Here is a 21,289-nt window from a genome sequence, read left to right on the forward strand (position 1 = left end):
GCCTCTTCAAAAGGCCGATTGCGGGAACTGAAGCGCGCCCCCCTGCGGGGCCGGGGCAGCGCCCGGGTGACAGGTCACACAGCAACACGCTGAACAGACATCAACAAACATGCATCAGTTCAGAAATAAGCAGCTTATCTGTTCCAATGAGATACTTCGGGATTTTTGTTTTGTTTTAAAAAAGGCAATTATGTCCTTTAAAAGACTTCATACTCAGTTTGCCAATGACATCCAATTTGGGGAGGAAAGCTCTCCTTAATTCTGCCAATACTAGTAATACACTGCTATAAAGATTATTGGGTGCCAATTTAATCTGCTGAGAAATGAAGAAAAGTTGCGCCTACAAGAGAAAGTCCTTTTGCAGAAAACTCACTTTCTGCGGATGCTTTTCAGCGTAATTTACTGCTTGGCACCAGCCCCAGCTGGCGTGCTGTATCGTTAGTGTTTTAAATTCTCCTCTCCGTTCTGATCCCGTTTCACCAGCGACAGGGCCGGTGGGCGCTGACTGTCACAGAAACAGCGACGGGAGGCATTTACACTCGGAGGTGGGTTTGTTCACCTAGTCCATGTACAGTTTCAAAGCTCCAGTTAACCCCAGTAAGCCAACATGGATTCCATTTTAAATGCAGACAAAAGCAGATGGCAGCATGCAGGTAACTGCTTCCCTGGTAGGAACAAAATTTACTTAGAAGCTTGATTCTGAGCATATGCAAACCCAAAACATTGAATTTATCCTCCAGCTGGTCATTAATCTTCACAAATATAAGACTTTCTCAATTTAATTTTTGCAATTCTACATTTAGGCTAAGAATTTTTTTCTTAATTCTTGTATATATCTAAGACAAAAGAACATATACATAGTTTGCCTGACTTTATTATCTAAATGCACAAATATAGTTGCTAGAAGGTTGCTCATCCATTACTTGAAATAACCCGGCAGTTTCACAGTCACAGAACTGATATGGTTGACTTGCTGAAGAAAAAAATTTACTCTTAAAAAAATAGTCCAAGTAAATGGAACATTTAGAAGATTGTTCTGATGTTATCTGCAGAGGTCAGCACACTGGGCTGAGGGCATCGTAAAGCCTCTGCGCAGCCAGCTCTACCATTTCACGAAGGGATTCGTCATCTTCGCTTCCTGGCTCACACTCAACTGTCTGCGAACAGAAAACCAAAGCACGTTACAACAGCCAGCACTTCATCTTCCTTTTCAGCACAGAAGAATGGGGAAAGGGCAAAGCAGTCACACAAAAAAAAAGGAGAGCATCTGAGAATGACTCTAGTGGAACACATTACTACTGTGGATAGTGAGTATATAATATATAGTTTGAATATGTTATTAATAACAACAGAAAGTCAATACATTAAAACGATTAAGGACACTGTTTTAACCAGTCTTTGGAGTACCACATTGTTCAAATAACTAGGTGTGATAGCTTCTTAAAGCAGCCTTCTGACATGCATGACATCCAATTCTCAATTTAGCTAGTAAATTAATAAAGTATTTCTTTTTGCGAGTATTTCAGGCTTTCAATTTAGCTACAAAAGCATGAAGATGACCAAAAAAACCCTATTAGCACCATTTGTGCTCTGTGATTGTTCAGTTATTCAGACCAGGGCCTACATTTTAAGAGCACTAAAAATTGTGTGTAGAATCATTTTCTCCTCTACAATCTTTCTTCATTTTTATACAAGCAGAGCGCTGCTGAAAACTACTGGATTTTCTTTCAAATCTGCAGTATTTGCTACATAAACATCGCTAGCATTTTTTTAATGAAGAGAACTCTCTGGCAAAACAGCTCAAGCTGTTTTGATACCAAATACACCACCATTTCCTCAGCAAACAGGCACAGACTATTCGGGGCAGCACCGTTTACTGGACTGGGGACTCACCTCTGCAACACCCAAAAGCGCTTTGCCGTACGTACCCGCGTGTCCAGGGAAACGTTTGCCGTCTTCCCATCCACCGTGACGCTCAGGACGGAGCCGTCTTTTGAACTCACGCAGTCTTCTCCAAACATGTCCCTAAAACAAAGATCTATGCGTGTCAGACGTGGCCAAACAGCAAAATTAAGTTTTTATTTCTATTAACCTTAGGCTTCCAAAGGCATTTTGTTAGCAGAGTATCTCCTTTCAGCAATTACTACTGAACCCACTCAGATACAATTAAAAAATACCAATCTAAATTATTATGAGTGGGTGTCACATAACAGTAAGTATTTTACAAAAAAAAAAAGAAATCTTATCATAACTGAAGGGAAAGATCCCTTTGATTTTAAAAAGGTAAGAGTTCTACCTAAATAACAGAACACACGCCAGAGAAAGTTTTAAAAGACAAGTGATCCAAAATAGTATTTTCATAAGAATTCAGAGCATAATTTTCGGAGACAAATTAAAAATGTGTTTCTGGAAGAAATAACTGGGCCCTTTATTTAACATCTTAATGATGTTGAGAACTTTTTTTACGGTACCTCTTTCTTCAGTCCATTTCTGACCTTCAGAGAAATTGGACTGAATTACATTTGCATCAAGTATTTTTAAGTAACTGTATCTTTGACCTGTATTATACTAAAATTATTGTATTTACATGATTAACAATGATCATTTTCCTTTAGAAAAATATATGCCAACTTACTGAAGCATGATCTCCATTCTCTTCCTATACACATCCATATCTACAGTTTTGGAAATTTTATGTACTGCAGCTGAAAAGGAAAAGTCATTTTACTTTCACAGACATTTGCTAGGAGGAAAAATAGGCTAATGGATACAATCTGGTTCCTAATTCACTTTCATGATAAAAAAGTAAGAGCTATAGCAGACATATATATGTTTAAACATGTTATAAAAAATGTATTAAAAAAGATGGAAAAGTCAAGGAAGTACATGCATTTAAAATTTATATTCCTTGTACTTATCACATTTTAAAATAGACAACTTTGCAAGTCTGATTCTCACGTCTCAGTTCTCCTTTTTGTTGTTAATGCTCATTATTGCTCACACTTCATTTACTTAAAAATTTTTAAATTTTCATAATTTTTTAATAATCCCTCAATTTTCTATTTTTATAGGAAAATACTACATCACAGAGGCCAGAAGGACATAGAGCAGAAATGAGGTAAAACTGCACAGAAATGTGAGTAGTAGTAACAGGGACAGACATGTCTGGAATCTGTTTCAGGATATAGAGTTTGAAATAAAAATAATGATACTGGTTTCATACTTGGTTTTAAGATAAAGAAATAGTTTAAAACAAGTAATTTGCTTTTCAAAATTGAAGTATGTGATCATTAAAGGAGTAAGGAGTCTATAGGAAGAGCTAGTTGTAAAACCACTACCCGCTTCACTGAGGGACAAATAAAACAGATCTGCAACTAGAGTTTAGTTAAAAGAAGGATTTTTAAAAACTGGTTTTCAAGATTTCTAAATAATCTGAAGAGTTCAGAGAACTGAACACAATTGTAGTTAGAATAACTTAGAAATTCTTTGAAGAACTTAATAATTGCAAGAGATCAAGCAGGCGCATCTTAAAAATCTACTATTGCTTACATAGGTGCAGTGACCGAATGTACTAAGCTAATCAATTTTCTATTGGAAATGAGCTAAGAGTGGGCACATGCTCAAGTAAGCAACGATAACTTCAGATATTTAAATACAATCACTTGTGGTTCTGTCAGCGTACTCTAAAATACACAAGTGCAAGAAGTATTTGGAATGTGTTAAAAAAACCCAAAGCAACAAATAAAGGGAAAAAATCCTGCAAGTAGCCACACCTGAGATTAGCTTATAGAATCAGCACCATGAAACAACGTGAGACATAATTCAAAAAGGCATATAAAAATAGAAAGAGGAATTAATCACGGGGGAAAAATAGCTAGATATTGTCACTAGCAGACTGTACAGATAAACTGGGGACTACCAAAAGTCAGGCCAAGTCAGAAATTGCAATAAAAAATAACAAAACAGTACAAGAATTTTTTTCCAGCCATATAAAAAAAGATGCGGGGTGGGGGAAGGAGGTCAAAGTACTATAAAAAAAGTAAATTTTTCTGGTTTTGTTTAGTTTCAGTAGAACAGAACACAAGGGTGTGGCTAGAAGGGCTGATATATACTGAAAATGATCACAACCAAGATAAGAAAATGACACTGAACTTGCTTAGATCAGGGGGAATGGAGAAGCTTTCTCCTAAAACAAAAGAACAACTGCCATGTGAATTTCTAAACCTAGGAGAAAGAATTTATAACAGATTTCTTGACTCAGGTGTGGGGCTAAACACCTATCAAACACTGACTGCTATTTTAGATGTAATTACAAAATAAATAATAAAAAGACAGGAGGAAAAATCCAGGGAAGGTTTGTCCATATGTCTCTAGTGCTTTCCATGCTTGTTGGGAAAGAAAAATCTACTGTAATTCTTGCAAATTTGTAAGAGACAGATCGAGCCAGACTCCTCACTATCAGTCTCCGATAACTGAAAAACATCAGTTATTTTAAAAACAAACCTAGACCATCAGGCTTCAGTAGGAAATCTGATACAGAATGACAGGAAAAACCCTTAGATAAGCTCAGAAGGTGCTGAACAGGACAGAATTGTTAACATTGGAACTGGTTCACAGGAGGGTGATCACAGAATGGGTTAAAAGAGGCCAAAGGCACGATAGGTAGAGCCCAGGATCTCAGATGCCGGGTTGCTTTGAGGGCTCCAGGGCTCAGGTGCACCCGTGCACACCTCAGCTGTGTCCCCTTCCCCACCACCCTGTTTTCCACACAAATTAAAAACAGGCACAAAGGTCACATGTGCCACCCCTCCCCTATTTAAGGGCACAGCACTTAGGTGCTGGGCATTACAGACACAGCTTATTTTAATTTTTTAAGGCGTGACTTGGGATTAATTTAATATGATCACTACTCATATTGGCCTTTTGCTGAGTAATATATTAAAAAAAAAATCCCAAATCACATTACTTTCATATAACAGCCAGGGAATAGAATTTTGGGTTCTGCTCACCTGACCACATCCAAACTGGAGATGAATAATGCTCTAAGATGGATACACACAACTGTCACTTATGTCACTAGGTGAGCAACGGTACACAAAAGCAGAATTTACTAAGATCTTTGCAAGTAAAATAGTAACAACATATAGTCCAAGTAATGATGCAGGCAGTGGCAAAAAAGTTATTTCAAACCTTAGGAAATAGAAAAATGATCCCTTATTTTATTTTCACAAATTATCTGTACTACTGTGTTGCCAAACTGCCAACATTTATCCTCTGTGGCAAATCCCATATTCAATAGGTGCTTCAGATTCTTAGCACAGTGACAAGCATGTTCAAAGCGAAATGGTGCAACAAAAGATACAAACTACCATCAGTAATAATCCAAACAACATTGCTGTGATTCTTGAATAGCAACGTCAAACCCAGCACCTGATGATGCTGTCACTACCCAATAATGCGATGTGGTTACAGGGTGTGCGTAAGTGTAACTGTGAAATTAATCTGACTTTTTTTTCAGCAGTGTTAACCAAACTCTTTCTGATGTACAGTCATAGGAATACCACTCATGAATGGTAATCATAACTTCCAAATGAGGAAGTTATTTAATATATTTAAATTAGATATCATTTATTATCATTTATCATAAATATTTAAATGAGATATCATAAATTGTTTACACTCAATATCTAAAGCGAGTAATATTTAACTTATTTTAAATAAGGTCATATTTTCCAAGTCAGCTACCATCTGCCATGTAAGAGAAAGTTTCAATTAATGTGTTACAAATAATGAGGACCAAGTTGTAATTCTGTTTTTAAGTAGCAAACATTGCTCCCTAAAAAGTTTCATACGGACAGGAAGTGTAATAGTGGGATTGCCATCTATTGCAAGGCATTATATCCCTCTAAGTGTGATATAAACAAATAAGAAGAAATGCCTCAGTTAAATAAGCATACACTAAACTTCCTACCTTTCTGTATTTTGGGATTTGACTGAACTTCCAGTATCACTGTTGTCACGGTGTCTGCATACATATCATTAGCAGGATTTGCCACCCACTGTAAGATAAAAAACAAAACAACAAAAATTCATAATTTGAGCCCATTATTTGGGCTGAATGAATAATGCAACATAAAAACAATGTGACATAAATTCCATTCTCCTATTTTTCTCTGAATTCTACCTTCGAGTGACTGTCACACATTTTACACCAAACTATTTTTAACCTGGTATGTTCCAGTAACTTCCCATGAAAAACTCAAGCTTTTGAATGTTTCTCAACACATTTATGAAACAGTCATTAATTATCACAACTATCTGGGGGAAGGAGGGAACTCCATTTGACATTATTTTTAATTACTATCTGCCAAATAAAAAAGGCCACCAAATCTGCCATAATACTCTTGAGTCACAGCAAAAAAGAAACCGGTAGTGGCTAAATGAAACAGCGTCCATCAATACAGGACCACAGCTCAAGGGGAACCCTGTTCTAACTTTCATTCTACTTGTCAACCAATAGAAAACCGCGTAAAATATTTAATTCTGCACAGCATCTATCCAATACTATTTTGCAGAAACTGGACAACAAAATACTTCTTCCTCCCCCACCAATGCCCACCTCAAGGACCACCATGCCTGGTTCCTGGATCACAGTGATATTTTTGAAAACCTTCAAGGCTGGTTTTTGTTGGATTTCTATTTCTTCTACATCACCTAAGAAGTGATAACAAATGGTTAGCAAGGGTAAAATTATACTGGGAACAACACTAATTTTATCTGCATAAGAACACAGGTCATTTTAAGAACGCTGTGAGCATCACCACAACTGCTTATAATTCATTTTTAAGTCTAAGTGCACACTCTCTTCCCTTGCCTGACAAAACTATTTTCTTTGGTCTGCCTAGCTGGAGTTTTTTAATATTAATATGTAATATTGGCCATTTTAGTTGTTTTGAATTCTCATAGTTAACTGGCTTAATACACTGACATGTGTACACCAATGAAAAAGAAAACAAATGTGAAACTTAGTGCTCCATTTGCACCCCTTAAAGGGTAACCCATAGTTTGCATAAGCACACAGGATAAAACAAAAGTATTTGTGTGCAGGTAGCGCTCAGGCTATGAGACTTGAGCACCAACTAAACACAGCTTCTCTCTTCACTAGTGACATGCATTAGATTCTGAGACTACAGAAGAAAAAACAAATCCTCAGCTTTAAATCTGGGAAGGGATCCTGCAAAGTGTGTGAGCCTTTAATGAACTGTGACAGGAGCTGCTCCAACAGAGCTTTAAGAAAGCCAGACAGAAGCACAGGGAATCACACTAGGGGCAGATTTAAACGGCTCCTGACTCAGAAAAAGCCAACAAAGTCAGATTCTTGCCTCTCGGGGAGGGACAAAAGAGGCTGGCTGTCCCAAAGGAGGACAGAGGTTTTGTTTTTAATTGGATGGCATTACCCATTCTATTTTCAGGCTGGAGAGAAAACATCAATTACAAAATTTTGCATCCAAGAGCCTCCGACACTCACTTTGGGGGCTGACAGGAGACAAACATCAGCCTAGGCTCTTTATTACTATATACTCATGATTTGTAGCACAACTGCAGTAGAATCCCCCAAAACGGATGTGTCACACTCATGAGTGTGCATAATCTAATCAAAGTTGTAAAATATGAAACAAACTGTGGCACTTCAGTTAGTGGCAAAGAAGTTTCCAGTCAGAAGACCTCTGAAGACTCTACATTGTTTTAAAAGTTGATCACTATAAAGAATGAACGTGTCTTTCCAAATACACACCGGTAAGTTTCTGTAGCTGATAGTAAAGCAGATTAAAAGGGCCAGTATATGGAATGGCTTGTGTCTGTGTTACAGTGCTCATCGCCAAGTCTGTATAATCTGAAAGAATTGTTAAAAGTATATATTAAAAATTTGCTTCCCAAAAAATAAAATTGTCAGTATAGATAAATAATGGCATCAATGCATTCAAGACAGAGGGTTGAAAAGGACAGTGTGTAAAGAGGAGGGTGGAGGGTCTGTTTTAAGATAAATAACATCCTTGTTAGGAAAACAGCAATAGCGTGTTACTTTATCACACCCATTAAAGGCAAACAGTGAACTAGGACAGTAGAATTGCTTTCCCCCAAGCTCTTCTGACATTACTACTCCATTTAATTATTCTTCCATTTTAAGAATAGATCAATTTCTTTAGTAATAAACATCACAGGAACGATACACAATATTTTCACTGTACTCTAGCTTTTTACACTGAAAACTAATGACATTTGAGAAACTAGCAGGACAATTGATCTAGGTCCTTTCCTGTTCTCACTGGCATGTTTTATGCCTAGTCATACAGAGGAAGAGTTTTAAGTAACTACAATGGGAATGGAATTTTCTTTCTTTTCTTTTACAGAAATTATTTGTTTAAACTTCAGTGGACAAAGAATCAAATGCCTTGCTCTCACTCCAACAGTTCAGAATTTTTGGCAAGACTACACCAAACTAAAACTAAGATGTTCACTATTTACTTATCAAACACAAAATTACAGAAAAAAACCCACTACCGTATGTGTTTTAATGAGAGAAGAGGGAGGATACAGTAAGTTTCAGTTACCTATTGAGCATGTTACTGTCTTTACTTACTGGAGAGGTCACAGGGAGAAAGGATATGATAGTTAAAATTTCTTTTAACTAGGATTCCAGAAATCCTCTGTCCTTGCTCTGGTTTCTTATCTGCTAAAGATCCCATCACCTGGAAAGAAAAAACACACATACTGTAACAATGTGATCTTTAATATTCATCGCTTAACTATGGAGATGAAACATACTTTTCTCAGAAAAATGAAACATTCTATAGAATTAACTCTGAAAATAAAGGGAAGTCAGAATAACCAACAAACATTCTGAGCTAACCCACAAACCCACAAAACCAAACAAAAAACCCAACAATAAAAAACCCCAACCCCATAAAAAAACAACCCCCCACAAACCGACCCCCAAATACAACACTAAACCCAAAACATTCATATACTTTGAGTCCCTGGAAAACATACACAATCCAAAACCAATTAAAAATAGAGGCTTGAAGAAAAAGTGTTGCTTTTATCCCAAAGGAAAATACCATTGTAGAGATAATATTAATTTTATACCTTGGCAAGTTTTTCTCCTCTGAAGTTTAATGTCACAGCTTCAGTATTCCTAGGATTATGAACTTCTATATGAACTTCGTCATTATCCTCATATTCCCGTATCAGCGCTGCCTTCAATCTGGCCATTTCATTCTGCTCACCATGAACTAAAATCTGTAGAAATACAGTTTTGCTTTTAGCAGAAGGTGCTTGTCCAAACAGACATGTTTAGTAAGCACATTATCCAAGAAAACTGCCATCCTGTACCTCATCTTCATAAAAATGTAACTTCATGAGATCACAATGTATGAAACATTAGCTCAGTTATACTACATGGAGTTCTATGATTGTCTTTGAATTCTATGCATTATTCAAAGGCCTGGATTTCATAACCCTGAGTATTAGTAGAAAAATACATGTAAATAAGCAGAATGCGTTACAGAAATTCCATTTAACTTTTCATATACAAATACATTGTTATACTAGTTACAGTTAGCTTTACAATTTTGTGTCTGCATGTAGACAGACATAATAAACATGCAACTCAGAGAATATGCTTATTAATTTTCTTTGTGAAGCTAAATCTTCTTTTCTTTTGCTATGATTTATTTCTTATCTCTGCTTGCACACTGATTCTCGCCCAGTCTCAGCCAGTTTCAGATCCTGGTCTCTGTTTTCATATTCTGATCCTTCACACGTCCTGCTCCCTGTGATTTGCTCAGGCTTTGCTCCCCAAGCGCCGCCTTTGCCTTCTGCTGCCTGCTACACACGTTCTTTCAGACTGTCCTACTCTTTTCCTTGTTCATTTCGGGGCAAATTCCAGTGAATTTTCCCAATAGCAGTGTCCTCAACTTAATGTTGTCTTACACTGTATTGCACTTGTGCAGACCACTGCCCAAACAGGTTATGGATCATACTGCTTTCTTGAAAGTCATCCCCAGATATCCCACGTGCAGACAGTCGAGAGCAAGTTCATCTTTACTTTGCTAAGGTAACAAAATGAAAACTGATTAAAATCTCCACCTTTTGTTATTCAAAGCTTAGGGATGCTGGCTACGGCTAAACACCAGTACTTGCCTCGATGATTCAAGGCTGTGAACTGGTTTGATAAATCCCACTCTGGAGGAATGGGCAGCAGGCATACTAACCACATGTGGAGGTTTCAGGGCCCGGATAAATTCACTAGTTTGTTGATAATCTGTGTGAGCAGAGAAAGAAATGTAATCCACAGACATCTTCATTGGGAGTTTTTGGCCTGACATAGTTGTGATCTCTTCAGGTTCAGACATGACATGCTAGAAAAAAAGAGCAATTTAAATAAAAAATTAAAAGCCTGCTACAGATGCCATATAACCACTGCTTTACACTTTAAAAGCAATTTAATATTGGCAGCCAAGCTAAATGTAAAGAACTGAAAAAACCTCTCAAATTTCACAAAACACACACTCACAAATGAAAACAGCATGCACAAAACACACCATTTCGTTGTTTGCATCCCCAACAGATCTCAGAGTTAATTCTTCTTCCAGATACATTTCTCTCAAATTTGCATTGAAATTATAACATGAGTGTGATTTCTGTCCCTAAAGGCAAACCTAGATGCTCTGTTTGCCCTTAGGTGCAGGAACTCAGAAGGAAGGAATTCATTTTCTACAACCTGAAAGAGGAAAACACATGCAAGGCAGTATGATCTCTTGACAGGTAAGTAGTGTTAGATTTAATATTGAGTCCTCTAGAATTAGGGTTAGGGCTCCCCTCTCCAAAAGCTAAATGGTGGGTGTAAAGATGGAGAAAAGTATCGATCATTCTTTCTTGTGACAAGATAACTGCTCCTAGAAAAGATTATTTTGTATAACATCACTGGAAATGGCCACATGCAAATTTCTGTACTTTCCATTAGTATTAGCCAGAAGCAATTAGTTCTGACTACATAATTATGCATCTTCTCAATAAATCCAAATAAAGAGACTTGCTATTGGCCAATTCTTTCTAAACACAGCATGAATACTACTTCATATTAAGAAGTTGTGGTACATTAGTGACTCACCTTAGCAAGTGTTCCTTCCACGCAGTACCCTGCTATAATGACTCCGTTTCTCTTATCTGTGCACCAGCTCTCAAACAACTCTCTGGACAAGCCACTCTGCATCATACCTGGGGAAGCCATCACAATACTGGGGCCAATATCATCAAAATGATCCATACTCTAAATGGGCAAACAGCAAGAATATCGGTCACCACAACACACTGAAATGAAGGACAGCATCGTTACACCCTTGAAAAATATGCAAGTAGAGCCCTGTGTTCACAGATTATACCCCACCCTCCTAAACAGTGCCCTTTGCAGGAAAGTTCCTCCTACTGATACCCCTAAGGATCAAACTATAAGCATAGGGATCTCTAGTGGAAGAAAAGTTGGGGCAGAAGCTCCCCTCAACCAGCCCTCTAAACTTTGCAATAGCAGATAACTCTGATATAAACTTGTACCTAATCAGTCTATTAGGACAGTGAATGGGGAGACTATCCAGCAAATATGAACTCCTCTGTCACTCTTCCTCTTTTGTAAGACAACCTTAATCTCAAGCTTACCTTCAGATTACTAATATGCTTGAAAACAAATGGATTGTTGATGTTGATTTGCTTGCGGATTTTGTCATTCATGGCATTGACATATGTCTGATAAACCGACATACATTTCTTTGCCAGAGAGGAGGCATAGTATATAGGGATATCATGGAGTTCAGGATGATTCTGCCAGTATTCATCTAAAAAACCCAAGAACAATGACAAAGAAAAAAAGAAAAAGCAAAACACCAAACAAAAAACCACACGAGTGTACCCACAGCATTATCTCCAAAACACGTGCTTCTCAGATATGTTAATACTTCTTGTAGAACAGATTTAGCAGTGTTTTTTTCATTTATATTACAGAAAACTACAATCACAGACTCTTTTTCATCTGCACTGCTAAAGAAAAAACAATCAGCACCTAAAAAAATGTATACAACTGGTACAAACAAACAGGCAAACAAACAAGAAAAAGAAGAACTTCAAGTATTTTTGACAGGTCAAATACCAAAGAATCACCAACTTCAGCTACAAGGAATAAAGTATACGTTATATTACACAGTAAAAAATGCACATTTACAGCAATGCAAGTTTTGCCACATCACTTCAATAAAGCTAAAATGTCTCTGTCAAATATTAATTATACACCTAACAGCTAGTGACATCTGCACATAGATGTGATGGTGAGATTTCACTATATCAAAGTTCTGTAAAACAAGTCCACAGAGTTCAAGGCGTGAAGGGATCACCCAGTTATCAAGCCTGGCTTCTGGTATATCACCAAGTTATATCTTACAAGCTTTACCGAAACAAAAAAACAGGAAAAAATCCTCCACTAACCACAACTTATTTTATCACTGATGACAGTAGCAATGACTTTTACTGAACACAAAGAAGAGATCTGAATGCAGCTATGTAAACAGAACTTATTTGTTTTCCCACTTGGCTACAGTTCTGCTAGTCTAAAACATTTCTATTCCATAAGTGAGGAACAATCATCCAAAAAGAGACGTACACTCTTTTGGCTGTATTTGTACATTTAAAACAATAAGGCTTTAACCTAACATTTTTGATTTGCAGACCAGGCTTTTCAGAACATGTCAGAGGCTTACGGCCAGGACTATCCTAATAAGGTCAAGTGTAAGGTGGCAACAGCAAATAAAAGATAATCTATAGCAGGATGTAGAGTGACATTACAAGACCGCAACCATCATCACAATTTTCTATATCATAACACAGTATTTTGGGGCCTTTTTGTCATACACTTCTGGGAAGAAGAAAAACAAACACAGAAGCCTGTGGGCTCAATTGCGAAGGCATGTGAGATGCAATTGCATTTTCTACCTAATTAAGCAACCAATTGCATGTCTAGCTTTACTAGATGTATTTTCAAGCTTCTCTTTAGAAATTCACTTTAATATCCACACACAGTAAGGAGAGGCCAACAAATTACAAACTAATGGCTACACGAGATTTGAAATGTTCAGGTTTCATCTCCTCTACAAAATAAAAAACCCCTCAATCAATGATAAGTAGTAAATAACCCTACAACATCGAGTGCTACCCCATGCCTAGATCCAAATGTCTTATTAACATGTGAATAGACCAGTAACATGTTTTCAAAACAAACTAGTTTTTAATGTCTGGCAAAACTGAAATGGAAAGAGAGAAGAATTTCAAGTATTTAGGTAACACTTTAGATTCAACACCCCTAAAAATAAGTATTTTAATTTTAAGATAGTTATCTTTTGATCTTGCTGGCATTTGCATGAACAAAAAGAATAGTAAAAAATCATGTAACGTAGTACAGATTAAATGCACTAAAAGGAAGCAAAGCAGCCTGGAAATAATTTATTTAACATCTGTTTTATTTGAATTAGCTTGTAACAACTACCTATATATTTTATATGAAGTGGCTTGTTATAATTCCTCCCTCCTTGCTCTTCTTAACAAAGCCTGATTTGCTTTCCCATTATCATTAAGAGTTTAGGAATGCTAGAAGTGTCTGTAATGGTCTTCTCAGCTTTCCCTATAAAGACTTCTTCATATAGGTTTGTGAATTAAAGGACAAAGATAGTGAAACTTTGGAATAAAAAATATCTTTTTTCAGCATTACAGTTGAAACAGAACAGTTGTTGTGATTGCTTACTGTTCCATCTGTAATAGTAGTCCCTTTTTGCTGAAATCCTGGTTCAACGTGATGCAAAAGTCAAGCACATATTACTATGCTACTACCCTTTCCTTTCTAGGTCTTTGTCCTACCTCACAAACCAGAAATGATTTGGTTTATGGGATTTTTTCCATTTGAACAAACACGCATTATATATTCTCAGGTGATTAACATGCTGGAAAATAGCTGAAGAGTTGTTTAAAAAAATCATTACATCTGAAAGACTGCACATGAAAACATTCTCATTTAACATTATGTGTTTTTTATTAAGAGGAGCTGGGAAGGTACGTACCTAAAATTAAAAGTAACTCCTGCGCTCGACCCAGGGCAAACACAGGAATAAGACCTCTACCTCCTCTATTTACAATGTCATGAACGGTATTGCAGAATCGTGCCTCTCGCTCTTCCCTTTTTTCATGAATATGAGTACCATACGTGGATTCCTACGTAGAGAGAAACTGAACATTAAAAGTACTGCCACAGAGACTAATTCTTGATCTTCTCCTCTGAATCCAACAAGACAATGCAGAAAAACATACTGGGGTTAACATGGTGGGGAAAGGAGGGAGATAAAGGGAAAAATCAAATCCTCCCCTAAATGTCCATAACCACCTCAATCAAGACAAATAATCAAAATTTCCGCCCCCCCCTAAATCCCTCCCAGCAATCTGGAAAGACAGATCCTGTTATTAAAAAAAAAAAAAAAGAAATTAAATTTTATGCTTCTTTTAAGAGGTTTCAAATTTAACACACTTATTTTCCTAACTGGAAATGCTGCTACTGCTTTGATGAAGGGGTTATCACATTAACATGGCTCACTAGTGCCACAGTTTAGAAACATGTAGCCTGAAACATAGGAATGACACAAAATACAAGATTTTGATGTGACTTAAAATGAAATGATCAGTTACAGAAAGCAGTTAGAAGGAACACACTAAAGAAAATCATTTTAAGTGTCACTCTGAAAGATCTCGCTGTTTGTTTCTAGATAAAACTGTTACTTTTAACATTTCCCCTGACCTTCTGATTTTCCAAACATGAATTGAGAATAAAAACATTTTGCTCAGAAAGCAAAGCAAAACAAAACAAAAATATGGAATCACACTCAGGTCACCTCCACCTGGACAGCTTCTCAACATAGTCAGAAGTAGGTGAGGATCTACTAAAGAAAGATACTGCGGTTTGTACAACACATCTAGCAAACACAAGTCGAAACCTAATAAATTTCCCATCTTGAAAAGGTTCGTCTAAAGGCTTAAGGAACTTCATCAGAAGAATAATAAAACAAAAATTAGACTTCAATACAGAGAAAACAAACGTTGGAGTGTTCTGAACACTCAAGCAGTTGAATATTTAACACAAATTATGTACTACCATTAAATCTCCACTGCCTTTCTCATTTCATCTTAGCTTTAAATAAGTAATGCCCCTATACGTATTTAATTACTAATATAAATAAATATTTTTGTAAAACTTACAATTATAAGAATATCAGGTTTAATATTGGGAATCTCAGCTGCCATCAGATGTCTGTCTTCCTGTCTTGAGAAATCACCTGTATATAAAAGCTATTGGAGACACAGAGAAGCAGTTATTCTGACCACAGGTCCTTAAAAGCTTTTGCATAGGAATGATATTCTTTGAACAAAGATGGTTTTAAGGAATTTATGATAAAAAGGTCACTTGTACTTTAACTAGAGACTCTTCTGATGTGGACAGTGCTTACAGTATTAATAGTCAATAGTACTACAATGTAAATATTTTAACCACAGTAAGTAAAGGTATTTCAAGCAGTACCGTAATTCCAACAGAACTAGGTAAAAAATTATGAAGATTTTACTCTTAATTTGGAATATAAAGGTGCCATGTGCAGCCTCGTGCATACATGTGCTGAGCACTAAGATGTAATAACTGAGTGGGTCCTAAGTGGAAGTAAAAAGTAGATGAAACTGCATTTATATATCAGAATGCAAATATAATAAATAATCCAATAAAATTACTTATTAAATAGTCTTCTAGGATTTTCTGATACTAAAAAAAAGAGCCTGTAGCATATTTTCCAAATGAAATGATCATGTTCCCCATTACACCAAGAAGTAGTTGTAACGGTTAGTAATTTTTAGTGGATTCTTAATTTCAGGGTAAAATGCAGCAATCTGTGATGGTTTCGAAACTGAACATTTTTTACTTCATCATTCCATTGATGAAAATGCGAATAATAACAAAACATATGGTCAGTAATGGCAGATAAACTGGTCTGCAGGTAACCTACTATCACATTCCTCATTTGCCTCACAGAGAATTAAAGAAAATAATGGATAATAAAACCCAATCCATTTGAGTCATGCGTAGTAAGAGAAGAAACTCTTCATTATGCCTTAATCAGAAAAAAAAGGCAGTAAAGTATCTAAATTTACTGTAATAACTGTAAATTCAGTTTTACTTCTGGTTGGTTTAACTTTAAACTTTTAAAATTCTCAATCATTATTAACCATGAACAAAGTCCTACTGGACAGCAAGCCTCAGGACCACCATCTCTCTTTCCTCTTCAAGGCTGTACGAAACTTCCCTTGGGCTGCGATTATCCTGCTGAACTCCAATTCATGAGATTAGTTACAAGTACCTGGTTTTGACACAGTGCTGCCTGTGATGACACGATGATCTATTTTATCCCTCTGTGCCTAAAATTAATAATAATCCTATTTCTTTAGGTACTTTAGCATAAGAGCGTTACGAGAAAATTACAACTCACATACTTTGCCCAATGCCACTTAAGCACTCAAGACAGGCAGATATGGTAAATCAGATTTACAAACCCAAACATCTGTTAATAGATTTTACTAAGATGTAACTTCCATAAGGCTGCCTCAGCTATTGGCTACCTCTTGGCAGACCAGCAAGACAAACTACATGATTACTAGTTCTAAGTCTGATTTGTAGCTCACTCCTGTAAAATCCAAACATCCCACTTGGTTCAATACACATCAGTTGCTAGTGATAATCAATCAGAAAATACACACTCTGGTCAAGGCCTCATGCCTTGGCTTGAGTCCAAGTTAATTTGACAGCTCCAACCACACTGGTGGGGCTTAACAGACAATAATCATGATTACATTAGAATTCAGGCTTGATTTCAACTTCGTAATAAAAAGAAAATACCTTCACGCCAGCTATTTCAATCATGAACATGGCTGCTCCCAGAACGTGGCCCGCGTGGTAACACCAGAATTTGATTCCTGCCACCTCTTTCACTTCATGGAAGTTGATGGTCTCAATCTTGTCCATGCTTTCTTCAAGGTCTGTCTCTGTGTATAGCATGTCATCCGCTGATATATTACTGGATATAAGTGAAATGGCTAAATATCAGCTCATTTGACCAGCTTAGACTATGTAACAGCTGGAAAAAACACTTCCTGGATTATCTCCCACTGAGAGCAAGACTTCCCTTCAGTAACGCTGCATCTCCAGTGTCAGAAATCATGTCTAGCTACTCTAATGTAGTTCACGTAAGCAGAGTTAAAGCATCTTTCTTTTGAAAGGCCACGCTAGAATTGTCTTTTCAGTTTGGAATCTGCTCTATATTTGTCTAAAAGTACCAGTAGTTTCTCAGCCCTGCAGAGATCTGCCCCTTAGCTGGTAACAGTCCCCAAAACCCAGACTAACCACACTCTTCCCGTTGGCCCAGAACAAACAAGTTACAAGAGAACTGTTGATCAGGCTTCTGACCCAAGCGAGAACCTTCTGAGCCAAGATGTGCTCAGGACCATTGCACTCACATAGAAAAGATGTGTCATGGCATGTAACACAAGGGAAAAGAAAAAGAAACAAAAGAGAGAAAAAAACCCCAACAACCTGTACGTAACAGAACACTCTTTGTATATTTAATATTTAATCTGACCTTGTCCTGAAGAGTGATTTGTATCCTTAGGGGCTTAAAATTCACTACTTCTGTGAAGCTCAAGAATAAATACACATTGAAAAGCATGAGAACAAAAGAGTGTCTTAAGAGAAACAGACAGGGGAAAAAAGGGATACTATAAAAGGTGCAAATAAGGCAAATGAAAAGAATGATGGGAAAGATTTTTTTTTTTTAAATAGGAAATTATTTGAGAGGCACATTATCCATGACATAGCAAAATGGTTCAGTAAGTTTAACCTGCGTATAACGTTGCTACTTGTGGCAACACCCAGGTTCATCCAGCCACCTTTGGCGGCTTCATCTTAAGTTCCCTATCAGATATAAAGGTGAAATAATTCAGAAGTTGAAGAGACACCCAATGTGTCAGCTTACCTGACTTTGACACAGTCTGAAAGAAGCCATTTATAAATAGCTTTTGTGGCATGAGTCATAAATGTCCTTCCCTTAAAACTTGTTTTCTGCAAAAACCACGGTAAAGCCCCACAGTGATCTAAATGGAAACTTAAAATAGACACACAAATCCAATTAATACATTAACATTGCACAACATGAACATATAATATATATCAAGTAATTCACTACTTCACACAAGAGCATGAAAAACAGAAACAGAATTTTTAATGTTATTGTTAACTCTGTTGGTCTCTATTCTGTACCCTAGTGACTAGAAACACAACCAACAAAATGTAAAAGCAATACATGAAATTCTCCATTAATTGCAAAGGTTTGACCCATATAATCGCAGAATTATTTTTTTGGTACTTTACGCATAAATTTAGAGGGAGCGAAATAACAGGAACCAGGAAGACAATAAATGTCAAAGATACAAGAAATCTAACAAACATGATCCTAAGTTTGCATGTTGGACACTATGGATTAAAACATGAACTACTAAAATAAAATTATTTGGCTACACTTGTAGTTTGAACCTATCTTAAGGAAGCACTTTTGAAAGACAGGTAGAACAAGTGCATATGACAAGAACTCAGGACTTTACAGAGACCCAGTTATGAGTGGCTAAATAATAATTTAGAATTGGCTCTTGTCTTGCAGCCACCAAGCAGTATTTAAATCATATTCAAAGCTTGCTTAGGTCTCCCAGAACCTTTTTCATTCAAAGCCAATAGTCAAACTCCAACCAATACATTTCAGCAGTCTTTACACAGAAAGCCCCTTCTAGAAGCTGTCACAATGGTACCAAAGCAGGCCAGGTTATAAAAATGCCAGATATCACGGCAAGCTCAGAGGAGAGTTGTAATATCAAATGACTGAACATCCTTAATTTTAAAAAAGCTGGAAACTAAAATTTTGCCATGCCACTACCATCTATGTAAGTCCTATTTTCAGCCTCTCTTAATAACCTACAAGTGAACATAGCTCAGACCACGACCTCAGTATATTGGTTCTTCTAGGTGAAACTTACTGACTAATTAGGAGGAGATCAATCTCAGCAGGATCTATCAAATCAATGTAAGGAAGAGCATCCATTCCTTCCAGTCCAGGATGGATTCCACAATCAAGCTGAAAAATGAAAGAAAGTTAAAGCTTCTAACAGAATATATAAAAAATCCTCTTCCATTTTGGTCCGAAATAGATTTACTAGTGACTGGTAGCTCAGCGCGATGCAAAAAATGTATTTTTTCCTTAAACGCTGATATCTAAATGACTTCTCTCCACTGGGAAACTGAACACCTTTCAAAAGCTCCCAGTCTTTGTTTACAATTCGGTACTTATTCAAGTCTTCATTCACATGTCAACAACACCTGAACATAGAGAACCGGTGTGTACAAGTTATTTCAGCCACCATCTGGGAAGACAGGTGGAAAAGGAAAAGAGAACATGTATGTGTTTATAGGTGAGTGTTTACACATAAGTGTTGGTAAACATTAGCCTTACTTTCCACTGAAAATTAATATGTGTAAATTTTAGAATCCACACTTCAGAAACATGCATTTGTTTGGGGATATGGATTTATTTGACAGGGCATCCCTCTGTAACACCTACAAGCATACATACTATAAAATGCGCCTCTTCTAGCACAGTGGCTGATTTCAGTGTGGAAGCTGAATTTAACCCCTCACATCTTTTTATGATCTGAACTACCATAATGAGAGGGCATACAAATACATTCATGCAATAATTACCATTATTTTTCTTCCTTTAAACTCCAGAATAATGCATGACCTTCCTACTTCTTGGCCAGCACCGCTGGAAAAGGATATCAAAGTCATCAGTATTAAAACAATGCACACCGTGTAGCTTTAATTATTTTTCTGTGTAGAAACAATGAAGGCACAGTCCTTTTAAACTCAGATATTTAATGTAACCGAACAGCTATATTTCTCTCAGTCAAAATGAGACCCTATTTAACGCAGTAAAAATAAAAAGGATATGTTTGGGGGAATTGTTTTGGTCTCTTCTGGTTTGTATTGCATGTCTGTGTACTCGAGTCTCAAAGTATTGAGATGTTTAATGAATGGAACACTTACTTCAATAACAAATTACCGGGGGCTGAATAAGCTTTATTAACATCCTCAAGTTTCCCAGAAAAGTCTGGCGATGCTACCAGAAACACCTTGAATTTTTTCTCTAGTAAAGATGCCAGTGCAAATTGAACTTAAAACACTACAAGCCTCACAATGCTGTCGAAGTGCAAATGTCAAGAAATGAAGTATTTCACAGAATCACAGAATGTCAGGGATTGGAAGGGACCTCGAAAGATCATCCAGTCCAATCCCCCCGCTGGAGCAGGAACACCCACATGAGGTTACACAGGAATGTGTCCAGGCAGGTTTTGAATGTCTCCAGAGCAGGAGACTCCACAGCCTCCCTGGGCAGCCTGTTCCAGTGCTCTGGCACCCTCACTGAGAAGAAGTTTCTTCTCATATTTAAGTGGAACTTCTTGTGTTCCAGTTTGTACCCATTGCCTCTTGTCCTATCATTGGTTGTCACCGAGAAGAGCCTGGCTCCATCCTCGTGGCACTCACCCTTTATATATTTATAAACATGAATGAGGTCACCCCTCAGTCTTGTTCAAGCTAAAGAGCCCCAGTTCCCTCAGCCTTTCCTCGTAAGGGAGATGCTCCACTCCCTTCATCACCTTCGCGGCTCTGCTCTGTTACTTTGCTCCGACAACACTTCAGTTTTGCACAGGGAAAAGACACAACCTGTCAGACCGAGCAGGACCGCTGCTCGTTGTTGAAGCGAGGGACGGAAAACCAGGAGGGGGAAAAATCCACCCGGCGGCCCGGGCCTGCAACGCTCCCGCCTCGCCTGTCGCGATAACACAGCCCCGGCCACGGACACGCACCCCCGCCCCGCAGGCCGGGGCTCCGCCCGCCGCCCGCCGCCCCCCGCCGCGGGCGCTCACAGGGGCCGGATGAGCAGCTGGTCGCTCTCCTCGGCCGGGATCAGCGCCTCGGCTTTCCGCTTCACCGACATGATGCCCCGCGCCCCGCCGCTAACGGACCCGGCCGCCTCTCGCTTCCGCTTCCTCCCCGCCACCC

General features: G+C 37.7%; 1 protein-coding gene across 3 annotated transcripts; it reads right to left on the bottom strand.

Moving 5' to 3' along the window:
* Positions 1-706: 706 nt before the first annotated feature.
* Positions 707-21,282, bottom strand: CPSF3 (cleavage and polyadenylation specific factor 3). Of its 3 annotated transcripts, none has more exons than XM_080341687.1 (18): positions 21,154-21,274; positions 19,928-19,991; positions 19,207-19,304; positions 18,156-18,284; positions 17,024-17,201; positions 15,343-15,432; positions 14,157-14,307; positions 11,716-11,891; positions 11,174-11,332; positions 10,275-10,421; positions 9,148-9,300; positions 8,642-8,750; positions 7,796-7,894; positions 6,620-6,714; positions 5,972-6,059; positions 2,636-2,705; positions 1,929-2,025; positions 707-1,157 (listed from the first exon to the last, which is right to left on the bottom strand). In XM_080341687.1, exons 1-18 carry the CDS (start codon positions 21,222-21,224, stop codon positions 1,056-1,058), a joined length of 2,076 nt encoding a protein of 691 aa, XP_080197813.1. In that variant the 5' UTR covers positions 21,225-21,274; the 3' UTR covers positions 707-1,055. The 3 variants fall into 3 exon arrangements, with proteins under 3 accessions (XP_080197813.1, XP_080197814.1, XP_080197815.1); XM_080341688.1 differs by lacking the exon at positions 21,154-21,274 and adding an exon at positions 21,094-21,121; XM_080341689.1 differs by lacking the exon at positions 19,928-19,991 and having other exon boundaries at positions 21,154-21,282.
* Between the last annotated feature and the right edge of the window lie 7 nt (positions 21,283-21,289).

Source organism: Nesoenas mayeri (assembly GCF_963082525.1).
Source record: "Nesoenas mayeri genome assembly, chromosome: 3".
Classification (NCBI taxonomy): domain Eukaryota; kingdom Metazoa; phylum Chordata; class Aves; order Columbiformes; family Columbidae; genus Nesoenas; species Nesoenas mayeri.

Excerpts from the sequence above, each read along its gene's own strand:
- CPSF3 (XM_080341687.1), bottom strand. The coding sequence starts at position 21,224 with ATGTCGGTGAAGCGGAAAGCCGAGGCGCTGATCCCGGCCGAGGAGAGC. Across the intron at positions 11,892-14,156 it reads GGAGTTACTTTTAATTTTAG|ATGAATACTGGCAGAATCAT; the intron begins GTACGTACCTTC and ends TGGGTTTTTTAG. Across the intron at positions 9,301-10,274 it reads CCCTGAAACCTCCACATGTG|ATTTTAGTTCATGGTGAGCA; the intron begins GTTAGTATGCCT and ends GTATTTCTACAG.